The 14019-nt window shown below is 63.8% G+C and overlaps 4 protein-coding genes across 4 annotated transcripts; all 4 read right to left on the minus strand.

The window, feature by feature from the left end:
- Positions 1–788: 788 nt before the first annotated feature.
- LOC133213909 (aurora kinase C-like) lies at positions 789–5467 on the minus strand. Its single transcript, XM_061356502.1, has 9 exons — positions 5407–5467; positions 5138–5256; positions 4907–5095; positions 4612–4811; positions 3364–3555; positions 2658–2796; positions 1932–2080; positions 1277–1451; positions 789–965 (listed from the first exon to the last, which is right to left on the minus strand). Exons 1-9 carry the CDS (start codon positions 5465–5467, stop codon positions 789–791), a joined length of 1401 nt encoding a protein of 466 aa, XP_061212486.1.
- A 421-nt stretch (positions 5468–5888) lies between these two features.
- On the minus strand, positions 5889–8553 carry SPC24 (SPC24 component of NDC80 kinetochore complex). Its single transcript, XM_061356545.1, has 5 exons — positions 8364–8553; positions 7618–7762; positions 6886–6978; positions 6400–6476; positions 5889–5995 (listed from the first exon to the last, which is right to left on the minus strand). The coding sequence occupies exons 1-5, from the start codon at positions 8536–8538 to the stop codon at positions 5889–5891; spliced, it is 597 nt and encodes a 198-aa protein (XP_061212529.1). The 5' UTR covers positions 8539–8553.
- An 809-nt stretch (positions 8554–9362) lies between these two features.
- ZGLP1 (zinc finger GATA like protein 1) lies at positions 9363–11987 on the minus strand. Its single transcript, XM_061356503.1, has 5 exons — positions 11833–11987; positions 11025–11420; positions 10446–10513; positions 9854–9947; positions 9363–9500 (listed from the first exon to the last, which is right to left on the minus strand). The coding sequence occupies exons 1-5, from the start codon at positions 11985–11987 to the stop codon at positions 9386–9388; spliced, it is 828 nt and encodes a 275-aa protein (XP_061212487.1). The 3' UTR covers positions 9363–9385.
- A 764-nt stretch (positions 11988–12751) lies between these two features.
- On the minus strand, positions 12752–13957 carry FDX2 (ferredoxin 2). Its single transcript, XM_061356546.1, has 4 exons — positions 13862–13957; positions 13673–13779; positions 13127–13214; positions 12752–12924 (listed from the first exon to the last, which is right to left on the minus strand). Exons 1-4 carry the CDS (start codon positions 13939–13941, stop codon positions 12768–12770), a joined length of 432 nt encoding a protein of 143 aa, XP_061212530.1. The 5' UTR covers positions 13942–13957; the 3' UTR covers positions 12752–12767.
- Between the last annotated feature and the right edge of the window lie 62 nt (positions 13958–14019).

A 14019-nucleotide genomic window follows, 5' to 3' on the forward strand; every position in this document is an offset into this window, starting at 1 on the left:
TCTCCCCATCCCCGCTCCCATAGAGGCCCCCATAGGGGTTCCCTATAGCCACCCCCCCCCATAACCCCCTACAGACCCCTATGGAACCGCCCGGTCCTGCGGGGCCCTCCACACGGCGAGGATGCGTGCACCGGAACCGGAACCGGAGGAGGAAGAACGTCCGGCGGCGGCGAGCCCGCCGCCATATTGAACGTGGCTCGTTGGAGCCGCCATATTGTGTGCGCCGCCATGTTGAGTGTGGCTGGTCGGAGCCGCCATATTGAGCAGGGCGCAGCAGAGCTTCCCTCAGGGCGCCGCCATCTTGAGAGCGCTGCAGCAGTGCTTCCCTTAGAGCGACGCCATATTGAATGTGGCTGATCAGGCCCGCCATATTGAGCGTGGCTCGTCGGGCCGCCATATTGTGTGGCGTTGCAGCTCTTCCATAAGGGCGCCGCCATATTGAACGTGTCTCGTGGGAGCCGCCATATTGCGTGCACCACCCTATTGAGCGCACCGCCCTATTCAATGTGACCTCATGGGAGCCGCCATATTGCGTGTGACGCCATGTTGACTGTGGCTTGCAGGAGCCACCATATTGGGAGAGCTGCACGCAGCGCTTCCCTCAGGGCGCCGCCATATTGAGTGTGCCTCCTTGTCGCCGCCATATTGTTTCCTTGTCGCCGCCATATTGAATGTGGCTCATCAGAGCCACCATATTGAGTGTGTCTCCCTGTTGCCGCCATATTGAATGTGGCTCATTGGAGCCGCCATCTTGGGTGTGGCCAGGGGGCCTTCCTTTATTGGGGGTTTCAGTGGGGGTGGGAGGGGGCGGGGCCTGGGGGCAGCACGCGCCGGGAGTTGCCCCGCACCCACGGGTGCTGGAGGACCTCCGCCAGCGGCAGCCGCTGGGGGGCGCTGTAGCGCAGCAGCCGTGTGATGAGGTCACGTGCGCCCTCCGGCACTTCCGGGGGGAAGCGCAGGTCCACCTATGAGAGGGAAGAAGGGGAGGGGCGTCAGCCAATGGGAGGGCAGGGGTTGCCACAGGCCACACCCCTTTGAGGAGGGGGACCCTCCTCCCCCCCAATCCCCTTTGGGGATGCCTCAGTGGGGGGAAGGGGCAATGAGGGACCCCAGTAAAAGAAGGAATGGAGCTGGGGGGCACTTGTGGGTCTCTATGGGGCTGGGGGGCACTTATGGGTCTATATGGGGCTGGGGGGCACTTGTGGGTCTATATGGGGCTGGGGGGTGGCAGTGGGGCCGGGGGGCACTTGTGGGTCTCTATGGGGCCGGGTCCCACCTTGGTGATGCGCCTGTAGGTGTCGGCCACGCAGGGGCTCTCGAAGGGGGGGGCCCCCACGAGCAGCTCGAAGCAGAGCACCCCCAGGCACCAGAGATCGACCTTCTCGTCGTGCGCCCGCCCCTCCACCATCTCCGGGGGGAGGTAATCCAGGGTCCCGCAGAGCGTGCGCCGCCTGGGGGGCACAGACCCATAGCGCCCCGTAGCCACGACCCATAGCGCCCCATAGTACCCAATAGTGCCCCATAACCATGCCCAAACCATGCCCCATAGCGTCCCATAACCATGCCCCATAGTGCCCAATAGCACCCCATAACCGTGCCCAAACCATGCCCGATAGCACCCCCTAACCGCACTCAAACAACACCCCATAGAGCCCCATAACCATGCCCAATAACCATGCCCAAACCACACCCCATACCACCCCATAACCATGCCCAAACCACACCATAACCATGCTCCATAGCACCCCATAACTGTGCTCCATAGCACTCCATAATTGTGCCCCACAGCACCCCATAACCATGCCCCATAGCTCCCCATAACTGTGCCCCATAGCGCCTATAACCCCGCCCCATAGTGCCCCATAACCCTGCCCCACAGCGCCCCATAACCCTGCCCCACAGCGCCCCATAACCCTGCCCCATGGCGGTACCGGAGGGAGGGCGTGTGCACGGACCACCCGAAGTCGGCGATCTTGAGCTCTCCCAGGAAGCCCAGGAGCAGGTTCTCGGGTTTGATGTCCCTGTGGATCACGCGCTTGCTGTGGCAGTACTGGAGCGCGTCCGCCAGCTCCTCCACCAGCTGGGGGGGGCGGACATGGGGGTCAGGGCTGCCCCATAGAGCACCCTTGGCCCCATAGCACAGCCCCATAGAGCACCCGCACTCCCATAGTGCTGCCCCATAGAGCACCCCCAGCCCCATAGGCCCCCCCCCATCCCGTGCCCACTGTGGCCATGTGCGGTGCATCAAAGCACCCACAACCCCATAGAGCACCCTCAGCCACATAGAGCACCCCCCGCCCCATAGCACCCCCCCCGTCCCTGCCTACCGTGGCTGTGCAGGCTGCATCAAAGCACCCGCAGCCCCATAGCACTGCCCCGTAGAGCACCCGCAGCCCCATAGCTCTGCCCCATAGAGCACCCACAGCCTCATAGCACTGCCCCATAGCATTGCCCCATAGAGCACCCACAGCCCCATAGCTCTGCCCCATAGAGCACCCGCAGCCCCATAGCACTGCCCCATAGCACTGCCCCATAGAGCACCCCCAGCCCCATAGCACTGCCCCATAGCGCACCCCCAGCCCCATAGCTCTGCCCCATAGAGCACCCCCAGCCCCATAGCTCTGCCCCATAGCGCACCCCCAGCCCCATAGCCCCACCGTGGCCGTGCGGGTGGCGTCGAAGCGCCCGCAGCGCTGCAGCTCCTTGTAGAGCTCCCCCCTGGGCGCGAACTCGAGGATGAGGAAGATGCGGCGCTCGTCGTGGAAGAAGTTGTAGAGGCGCAGGATGTTGGGGTGCCTTGAAGGGGGCAGCCAATGGGAGCTCAGAACCATAGTGAGCAGCCAATGGGAGCTGGGAGCCCCAAAGTGGGCAGCCAATGGGAGCTAGGAACTGCCCCCCCAAGTGCCACCCCTAAGTGCACCCCCAAGTGTTGCCCCATAACTGCCGCCCCTTAAGTGCCACCCCATAGGTACTGCCCCCCAAGTGCCCACCCCATAAGTACTATCCTACAGATACCGCCCCCCAAGTGCCACCCCATAACTGCCAGCCCGTAACTGCCACCTGCAAAGTGCCAGTCCCCTAAGTACTACCCCACAGATGCCAGCCCCCAAGTGCCACCCCATAACTGCCACCCCTCAAGTGCCGCCCCATAACTGCTGCCCCACAGATGCCATTCCCCAAGTGCCACCCCACAGATGCCACCCCTCAAGTGGTGCCCGTAAGTGGTGCCCCATCAGTGCCGCCCCATCAGTGCCATCTCCCAAGTACCGCCCCATAACTGCCACCCCCCAAGTGCCGCCCCCTAAGTAAGCACCGCCCCCTCAGCAAGCACCGCCCCCCGAGCAAGCGCCGCCCCCACCGTACCGCAGGTGCGCCTGGATCTCCACCTCCCTCCGCAGCTGGTGCTCCAGCCCCTCCTTCTCCAGCTGGGACTTGAAGAGCACCTTGAGGGCCACGAGCACCTTGGAGCCGCGCTCCCGAGCCAGGTAAACGCGGCCGAACTTGCCCCGGCCCAGGGGGCGCCCGACCTCGAAGTCAGCCAAGGAGAAAAGCTTCCTATGGGGGGGGACATAGAGAGAGCATAGAGAGATATGGGGGGAACAGAGAGCCATGGGGAGAGCATAGAGAGCTATGGGAGAAAAGCTTCCTATGGGGGGAGAACATGGAACACATACAGAGAGATATGGGGAGATATGGGGGGGGATAGAGAGAGCTATGGGAGAAAAGCTTCCTATGGGGGGGGACATAGAGCATAGAACACACATAGAGAGCTATGGGAGAAAAGCTTCCTATGGGGGGGGACATAGAGAGAGCATAGAGAGATATGGGGGGAACAGAGAGCTATGGGGAGAGCATAGAGAGCTATGGGAGAAAAGCTTCCTATGGGGAGAACATAGAGCATAGAATACACATAGAGAGATAAGGGGGGGATATGGGGGGGATAGAGAGCATAGGGAGCTATAGGGGCTATGTGGGTAATAGAGAGCTATGGGGGGATAGAGAGAGCATAGAGAGCACATAGAGAGATATGGGGAGCATAGAGAGCTATGGGGGCTATGGGGGGATAAGAGAGCTATGGGGGGCATAGAGAGCTATGGGGGGCTATGGGAGGATAGAGAGCTATGGGGAGCTATGGGAGGATAGAGAGCATAGAGAGCTATGGGGGCTATGGGGAGCATAGAGAGCTATGGGGAAAGCATAGAGAGCACATAGAGAGCTATGGGGGGGCATAGAGAGCTATGGGGGCAGCTAGAGCAAGGGGTCAAGGGTATGGGATGATAGCACCCATAGGTGGGGAACGGAAATGATGGGGAGAGCACAGACACCTATGGGGTACCCATAGCAAGGGGTCAGGGGTTTGGGGTGATAGCACCCATATGTGTGTAATGGGAATGATGGGGGAGGACGACAGGGACACCCCCATCACCCCAGTGCCACCCAAGGGGTCCCCACACCCCCTTATTCAACCCTGCTCCTCCCCATTAGCACCCAGACCCCCCCCCCACTGTCACCAATGGGCTCCCATCACTAAAGGGTCCCCATTGGGTCCCCATTAGGTCACCCATAACCCCCCCCATAACCCCCATTCCCTCAAGGCCCCCCCTCACTCACGGCTGGGGCACAAGCGCTGCCTCCACACCGGCCTCCAGCGGCTCCTGCCGCACTCCTATAGGAACAACGGTGGAGGGGGGGGTGTGGGTCAAAACCCCCCCATAACCCCCAAACCCCCCCCCCATAGCCCCCCCATTACCGGGCACGGCCTCGGCCTCCTCCCCGTCCTTACACGGCACCCTCCGGACGAGCGGCCTGGCCTGAGGGGGTGAATGGAGGAAAGGGGAATGAGGGCGGGGGTCACCCCAATGCCCCCCCTCAATAAAGGGGACCCCCCCGGAGACTCTGGGGGTACCTCGGCCATGGCGGGGTTCACGTTCTCCTTCTCGGCCATAGCGGGGCCTATGAAGGCCGCAAGTGGGACCTGTGAAGGCCGCAGGCGGCGCCGGGAACGAGCGGGAGCGGACCCCACACCCGCCGAGTCCCCGCCGCGCACTGAGGGGACGCAGCTGCTGCCTCGCTTCAAGTCTCCCTCCTCGCCCTCCTATTGGTTGGCGCCCGCGGGGGCGTTGCTCTCATTGGTTACGCGAGGTCTAAAAGCCCGCCCCCGCGCCCCCGAGGGGTGGGCCTCCCTTTCATTGGTTAATGGAGGACCGGCCTGGAAATCGAAAGGGTGCTTCTCATTGGTCGGTTCCTGCTGCGCGCCTAAGAGGGAGGGCGGGATCTCGGCGCTTATTGGTTCACTGAGGGGAAGGCGCAGCCCCCACACGGGTGGTGATTGGAGGGGGAAGACGTCAATCAAGCGTCAGCCAATCAGTCGCGGACATCCCCGAACCACCCCTCGGGGCTATTAACGCATGGGCGCCGCCATCTTGGGCAGCGCAGCCAACGGCTGCAGGGTGCATGTGGTTGCCATAGCGACGGAGGGGGAGGGCACTGGGGACCAAGGAGCCTATAGGAGTCAAGGCGGGGGCCTATAGGGGGTCTTGAGCATCATATAGGGGGTCCTATGTGCCTATAGGGGACATGGGGGGGTCTGTAGGGGGTCTTGGTCTTCATATATGGGGTCCTATGGGCCTATAGGGGACATGGGGGGGGTCTATAGGGGGTCTACAGAGATGATGGAGGGGGGTGGGGGGGCTCCTATAGGGCCCATAGGGAACACAAACACCACCCCAAACCCTATGGCAGCACCACTGGGAGGGGGGGAAGGAATTCACTGCATTTATTGGGTTTCCAATGGGGGAATACAAAGTCAGGATCAGGATGGGGGGGTCAGGATGGAGCCATGGGGGGGTCAGTGTGGGTCCAGGGGGGTCAATGTGGGTCCGGGGCGGTCACCACTGGCTGGGGACCAGGCTCCAGAGGTAGTCAGTGATGAAGCAGTGGGAGTGGAGCCGCCCATCGAGGTCCAGGGGCTGGGCAATGGCAGGGCCGAAGTGAACTGGGGGGGACAGAAAGGGGGGGTAAGCATGGGGGGGACTATAGGGGGGTATGGGGGGTATAGGGGGTATAAGGGAGCTATAGGGAGTCATAGGGGGGTATACAAGGGGTATAAGGGGGCTATAGGGGAGCTATAAAGGGCTACAGAGGGTTATAAGGGGCTATAGGGGAGATATAGAGGGCTATAAGGGGCTATACAAGGGGATATAGGAGGCTATAGGGAGTTATAGGGGGCTATAGGGGGCTAAAGGGCCAATAGGGGGTATAGGAGGGGTATAAGGCGGCTATAGGGGAGCTATAGGGGGGTATAGAGGAGCTATAGGGGGCTATAGAGGAGCTATAGGGGTCTATAGGAGGCTATAGAGGGCTATAGGGGACTATAGGAGAGCTATAGGGGTCACTCACTGCCTTTAACGTGCCAGGGCTTGGCCTCGCTGTCCCAGGAGATGCGGCTGAGCTTGTGGTAGAGGTGGAGGAGGTACCTGGGGGGAGGAGATGTGGGGCTGGAGGGGGGGGCAGATGTGGGGCTGGGGGGGTGCAGATGTGGGGCCAGGGGGGGTAGATGTGGGGCTGGAGGGGGGCAGATGTGGGGCAGGGGCAGATGTGGGGCTGGAGGGGGGGGATATGGGGCAGGGCAAAGGGCAGACGTGGGAGAGGGGCAGATGTGGGGCTGGGGAAGGGGCAAATGTGGGGTGGGGGGAGGGGCAGATGTGGGGCAGGGGGGTGATGCAGATGTGGGGGAGGAGCAAATGTGGGGGAGGGGCAAATGTGGGGCTGGAGGGGGGGTGCAGATGTGGGGCAGGAGCAGACGTGGGGCGGGGGGAGGGGCAGACATGGGTCAGGGGGGGCAGGGGGGGCAGGGTGCTCTGTGCGTGCCCCTCCCCCACTCACTGCGTGCACCGGAGCCCCTCCTCCTCCTTCTCCTCCTCCTCCTCCCGCTCCCGCCTCCGGCCCCGCAGCTCCCGCAGCTCCCGGCTCAGGGCAGTGCCCGCGTGAAGGGAACGTAACGGCCCTGGCATCACCCCTCCCCCAGCCCCAAACCCCCATCAATCCCTATGGGGGACCCCAGCTCCATAGACCTCAATGGGGACCCCAGCCCCATAACCCCCAATGGGGGACCCCAAGCCCCATAACCCCCAATGCCCCCCCAACCCCATGGCCCCCATAACCCCCTTAGCCCCCCAATGGCTCCCCCAACCCCATAGCCCCCATTACCCCCACAGCCCTCATACCACCCATACCACCCCCAGCCCCATAGCCCCCATAGGCTATCCATTGCCCCATAGCCCCCATGGGCTATCCATATCCCCCATAGCCCCATAGGGTATTCGTTGCCCCCATAGGCTATCCATAGCCCCCATAGCCCCCATAGGCTATCCATAGCCGCCATAGGGTATCCATTGCCCCACAGCCCCCATAGGGTACCCATAGCCCCCATAGGCTATCCATAGCCCCCATAGGGTACCCATAGCCCCATAGGGTACCCATAGCCCCATAGAGTATCCATAGGATATCCGTTGCCGCCCCATAGCCCCCATAGGCTATCCATTGCCCCATAGCCCCCATAGGGTACCCATAGCCCCATAGGCTATCCATAGCCCCCATAGAGTATCCATAGGATATCCGTTGCCGTCCCTGATGCCGTCGAGCGCCTCCCGCTGCCTCCGCAGCTCCTCCTGCAGCTCCCGCAGCCGCTGCCGCCCCCTCTGCACCGCGGCCTCGCGCCCAAGCAGCGCCTGCGCCACCGCCTGCTCGGCTGCCCGCAGCTCTGCGGGGGGGCAGGGGGGGCTGTAGGATGCTAGGGGTGCTATAGGGTGCTATAGGCACTATAGGATGCTATAGGGTGCTATAGGCACTATAGGATGCTATAGGGTGCTATAGGCACTATAGGATGCTATAGGGTGCTATAGGATGCTAGGGGTGCTATAGGACGCTATGGGATACTATGGGTGCTATGGGCTGCTATACAACGCTGTGGGTGCTATAGGGTGCTATAAGTTGCTATGGGTGCTGTGGGATTCTATAGGATGCTAATGGTGCTATAGGGTGGGATAGGATGCTAGGGGTGCTATAGGCTGCTATACGCTGCTGTGGGTGCTTTAGGGTGCTATAGCATGCCATGGGTGCTATAGGAGCCATAGGATGCTACAGGCACTATAGGACACTATAGGTGCTATAGGAACTATGGGGTGCTATAAGCACTACAGGATGCTATAGGGTGCTACAGGCGCTATAGGCTGCTATAGGCCACTATGGCCACCATAGGTGCTACAGGCACTATAGGCTGCTATAGGCCGCCATAGGTCGCTATAGGACGCTATAGGACGCTATAGGCGCCCTATGAAGCGGGGCACAGGGGGTACCGGTACCTGTGTCCATGCGGGTGGCCCCGGCCTGCGCCGCCAGGACCCCGCTGTCGCCCCTCGCCTGCAGTTCCAGGCCCTGCCGCAGGAGGGCGGCGGCGCGCTCCGACAGCATCAGCTTGCCCAGCTCGGCGCTCAGCTCCTCCAGCTCCTGCAGCTCCTGCAGCGGCCTGGCCACCATGGCTGCGGGGAAACGGGGCTCAGGCACCGGGGGAACCACCCCAAGGCCCCGGTTCTCCGTTATGGAGCCGAGGGAACAGGAACGGGAGCCGGCGCCGCCGCCATTACCTCCGCTTCGGTTTGAACTGCGCGGGGCTGCACGGAGCATGCGCAACCGGAAGAGGAAGGCGAGAGGCCACGGGGCCGCTCTAGGCCGCTTGGAGGACTTAGGGAGGGAGTCTCTATGGTGTGAGGGAGGGGAGGAGAGCGACGCGTGGAGGTGATGGTCCCGATCCATCGAATCCAACCCGATCCATTCAATCCATCCCGATCCATTGAACCCATCCCTGTCCATCCCAATCCATTCAATCCATCCCTGTCCATCCCGATCCATTGAATCCATCCCTTTCCATCCCAATCCATTGAATCCATCCCAATCCATTGAATCCATCCCTGTCCATCCCAATCCCTTGAATCCATCCCTGTCCATCCTAATCCATTAAATCCATCCTGATCAATTTAAACCACCCCTGTCCATCCCAATCCATCAAATGCATCCCTGTCCATCACAATCCATTAAATCCATTCCTGTCCATCCCAATCCATTGAATCCATCCCTGTCCATCCCAATCCACCATCTCTATCCCTGTCCATCCCAATCCATTAAATCCATCCCTGTCTGTCCCAATCCACCATCTCTATCCCTGTCCATCCCAGTCCATCAGTGTCACCCCCATCCCGTATCCCCAGGCCCCTTCTGATGGCATCAAGCACCAAGTGTCCCCCCCCGCAGGTGACTCCAGGACACCCCATAAGCACCAGGACATTTAATGCCCCCCCCCCCATTGGCTCCAACGGGCTCCGCGCTGTCACTTCCCGGCCTGGGGACACCGCTCCCCGCAGCGGGGACATCGGGAATGGGGGATCCGGCTCTTCCCGGGGATGTTCCAGCACCGCTGGCACCGCACCCGGTACCTCCTGTACCTGCGGGGGAGCTCGGGGTGAGAGCGCGGTCCCCATCCCCATCCCATCATCATCCCCATCCCTGTCCCAATCCCATCCCATCCCCATCCCCGTCCCATCCCCATCCCATCATCCCCATCCCATTCCCCCCATCCCTCCCCTATTCCCATCCCATATCGTCCCATTCCCATCCCATCTCCATCCCCACCCCGTTCCCATCCTATCCCCATCCTATTGAGTATCATCCCATTCCCATCCTCATCCCCATCCCTGTCCCAATCCCATCTCCATCCCGTTCCCATCCCATCCCCATCCCAACGCCATCCCATCCCCATCCCGCTCCCATTCCATCCTTATCCCGCTCCCATCCCTACCTGATGCCGCAGGCATTGCACAGCGGGGTCCCATCCTCCGCCGCCCTCCAGAGCAGGGTCCTCCGTGTCCCGCAGGAGGCGCAGCGCTTGCTCCCTATGGGGGACCCGCACCTTCAGCCCCGACCCCATCCCTGCCCGGACCCCCCCATCCCAACCCCATCCCTGCCCGGTCCCCCCCATCCCTGCCCGGACCCCCCCATCCCAACCCCATCCCTGCCCGGACCCCCCCATCCCAACCCCATCCCTGCCAGGACCCCCCCCCCATCCCCTGCCCGGTCCCCCCCCCCATCCCTGCCCGGACCCCCCCCCCATCCCAACCCCATCCCTGCCAGGACCCCCCCCCCATCCCTGCCCGGTCCCCCCCCATCCCCTGCCCGGACCCCCCCCCCATCCCAACCCCATCCCTGCCCGGACCCCCCCATCCCAACCCCATCCCTGCCTGGACCCCCCCCATCCCTGCCCGGACCCCCCCATCCCTGCCCGGTCCCCCCCATCGCTACCCGGACCCCCACATCCCAACCCCATCCCTGCCTGGACCCCCCCATCCCTGCCTGGACCCCCCCATCCCAAACCCGCCCCCCCAAAGCCTCACCAGGACCAACGGGACCGATCCTCTCCGAGCCGCCCTCCCCGGCCTCGGGGCTGCTCCGCTTGGGAGCCCTGCGGGAAACGGGGGTCAGGGGGGACCCCAAAGCCTCCATGCGGGATGGGGACCCTCCAATAGGGACCGTTAGGGAAGGGGGAAGAGGAGGCAGGGGTCCAGGGGTACCCAAAGATGCAGACGGGGTCCGGGGGTACCCGAAGGTGCAGACGGGGTCCAGGGGTACCCAAAGGTGCAGACGGGGTCCGGGGGTACCCGAAGGTGCAGACGGGATCCAGGGGTACCCGAAGATGCAGACGGGTTCCAGGGGTACCCGAAGATGCAGACGGGATCCAGGGTTACCCAAAGGTGCAGACGGGGTCCAAGGGTACCCAAAGGTGCAGACGGGGTCCAAGGGTACCCAAAGGTGCAGACGGGGTCCGGGGGTCCCCAAAGGTGCAGACGGGGTCCGGGGGTCCCCAAAGGTGCAGACGGGGTCCGGGGGTACCCGAAGGTGCAGACGGGGTCCGGGGGTCCCCAAAGGTGCAGACGGGGTCCGGGGGTCCCCAAAGGTGCCCCCGCCGCCGGTACCTGCACCCGCGGGCGCTGATGAGGAGCCCGCAGCCGTCGGCGCTGCAGCTCCGCAGGTCCAGGCGCATCCTCAGCGTCACCCCCCGGAACCGGGGGTCCCCGGGCCCTGCCCCTCGCTTGGGCTCCGCTTGTTTGCGCCTGCGGGGCCCGCTCAGGCGCTGGCACTGGAGGCTGATGAGGCTCAGAGCATCCCCGCTGCTGCGGGGGGGGGGCACCGGGGCCGCGCCGCGCTGCTCCGGGAGCCCCGAGGGGAGGGGGGGTGCGGGAGGAGCCATTGGGGGCGCGGGGGGGGGCAGGAGCCGCACGGTTTCCTGCAGGAACCGGAGCCCACCCCCGCCGGGGCTGCAGGGAGCGGGGGGGCGCTCCAGGATCCCCCCGGTGATGTCCCCGGGGACGCTGTTAGGGTATGGGGGGGGGGGGTTAAAGCCGTTGCTCGCCCCATAGGGCTGAGCCGTGAGCGGTGCCCGCCCCCCCCCCCGCAATGGGGCATTGGAACCGCCGTGGTACCGGATCATCCCGATGGGACCCTCCCGGTGCTACCGGATCCCTTTTAATGGGACCTTCCCGGTGCTCCCGTTCCCTCCCAATGGGACCCTCCCAGTGCTACCGGATCATCCCGATGGGACCCTCCCAGTGCTACCGGATCCCTTTCAATGGGACCCTCCCGGTGCTACCGGATCCCTTTCGATGGGACCCTGCCGGTTCCTCCCAGTGGGACCTTCCCGGTGCTCCCATTCCCTCCCAATGGGATTCTCCCGGTGCTACCGGATCCCTCCCAATGGGACCCTCCCGATGCTCCCGTTCCCACCCGTGCGCAGCCGCTTCCACCGCAGGTCCGGGGTCGGGGTCGGGGTCGGGTCCAGCTCCGGCCCCGGGTTCGAGTCCCGGTCCCGGCTCGAGGCACAGCAGCCTCTGGAGCACGGAGAAGTCCGGGCTCTGCTCCTCCAGGAACAGCGGCTCCATCCCCGGGCTCAGCCCCGGGCCCGGCCCCGTTAAATGGGCTCCAGCTGCGGAGGGGCGGGACCCCCCCCCACCCCAGGGTACGGAGGGAGCTGGGATGGGGCATCCCCCCCCCTCTTTTACAGCGTTTAATGAACCCAAACCCCACAGAGAGACCCCAACCCCGGCTCCAATGGGGTTTATTACCCATGATCCCAAACGGGGGGGGACCCCAACAACCCCTCCATCCCCAGCATCCCAATGGGGCCGCATCCAGCTTGGTTCATCCATTGTGGAAGGGTCCATCCATGGGGGGGGTGCATCCATAGCGAGGGGGAATCCATCCATGGGGGGGGTCCATCCATTGGTGGGAATCCATCCATAAGGGGGGGTAACCATCCATGACGGGGGGTTATGGGGTGTTCCCCTCCCGCTGTCAATGGGGTCCATCCATCGGAGGGGGTGTCCAACCATAGGGGGGTTATGGGTTCTCCCCCCCGTTGTCAATGGGGTCCATCCATGGGGGGATCCATCCATGGGGGGTGTCCATCCATAGGGGGGGTATCCATCCATAGGGGGGGTTATGGGTTCCCCCCCCGCTGTCAATGGGGTCCATCCATGGGGGGGATCCATCCATGGGGGGGGGGTCCATCCATTGGACGGGGGTATCCATCCATGGAGGGGGTTATGGGGTCCCCCCCTGCTGTCAATGGGGTCCATCCATAGGGGGGGTTTTGGGGTCCCCACCCCACTGTCAATGGGTTCCATCCATAGGGGGGTTTTGGGGTTCCCCCCCCCCCGCTGTCAATGGGGTTTCGGGACGTGCCCATCCACGTAGAAGTTGCGGCTGAGGCGGGGGAGCGTGAAGCGAGCGCCCTCTAGCGCCGGGGACAGGAGGAGCTGGCAGCCCAGGCGGGAGCGCTCCTGCAGCAGCGGCGCCTGGTCCAGGAGATCCTCTTCCCTATGGGGGGCACAGAGAGGACACAACCCCCCCCCACCACACACCCCATGGTTGAGATGGGGGGGAGAATGGGGGGGAAATGGGGGGAAATCAGGGAGAGAATGGGGGGAAAAGGGGGTCATTTGCACCCCCCACCATGGTTGATGGGGGGGGATAGGGGGAAATGGGGGGAAATGGGGATCGGGTTGGGGGGGGCCGTTACCGCTCATCGGGGGGCGGGAGCCGGTCGAAGTGGGGGTCACTGACATAGACGTGACACGTGGAGCAGGCGAGGGAGGCCTCGCAGGCACCTGCGGGACCCCCCCCCCCATTATCAGCACCGGGTCCTTCTCCGTTATCAGCACCGGGACCCCCCCCATTATCAGCAGCGGGACCCCTCCATGATCAGCACCGGGACCCCCCCGTTATCAGCACCAGGACCCCCTGTTATAAGCACCGGGACCCCCCCCCCATTATCAGCACCAGGACCCCCCCATGATCAGCATCGGGACCCCCCGTTATCAGCATCGGGACCCCCCCATTATCAGCACTGGGACCCCCCCGTTACCAGCATCGGGACCCCCCCGTTATCAGCACCGAGACCCCCCCGTTATCAGCATCGTGACCTTCCCCGTTATCAGCACCGAGACCCCCTGTTATCAGCATCGGCTCCTTCCCCGTTATCAGCACCGGGTCCCCCCATGATCAGCACCAGGACCTCCAAATAGATCAGCCCCGGTCCCCCCCCGGTGCCGGTGCCGGTACCGACCCTCCAGCTCCAGCCCGTGCCGCTGCGCCAAGTGCAGGACGTTGTCCCCGACGCGGCCCCGCACCGGGACCTCCCGCCCCGTCCGGTCAACGAAGACGACGTTCACGCTAAGGGGGGGGAGGGGTTAGCACCGGGATCCCCTCCCCCCACCCCTCCCCCTCCTCCCCTCCCCCCATTGCCGGTACCCACGTGGCTCCCTCGGTGCTGCTGCTGAGGCCCCGCACCGCTCCCCGCAGCAGGCACTGCGTTAGCACCCTGGAGGCCGCCATGATGGGCGGCACGTGACCGCGCAGTGGGCGGGGCCAAGGGAGGGAGACGCGCAGGTCCTAGCGCCCGCCGCTACGATG

This window comes from Neopsephotus bourkii, unplaced genomic scaffold (assembly GCF_033783945.1).
Source record: "Neopsephotus bourkii isolate Nb327-2 ecotype Australia unplaced genomic scaffold, CSIRO-AGI_Nbou_v1 NB_857, whole genome shotgun sequence".
Classification (NCBI taxonomy): domain Eukaryota; kingdom Metazoa; phylum Chordata; class Aves; order Psittaciformes; family Psittacidae; genus Neopsephotus; species Neopsephotus bourkii.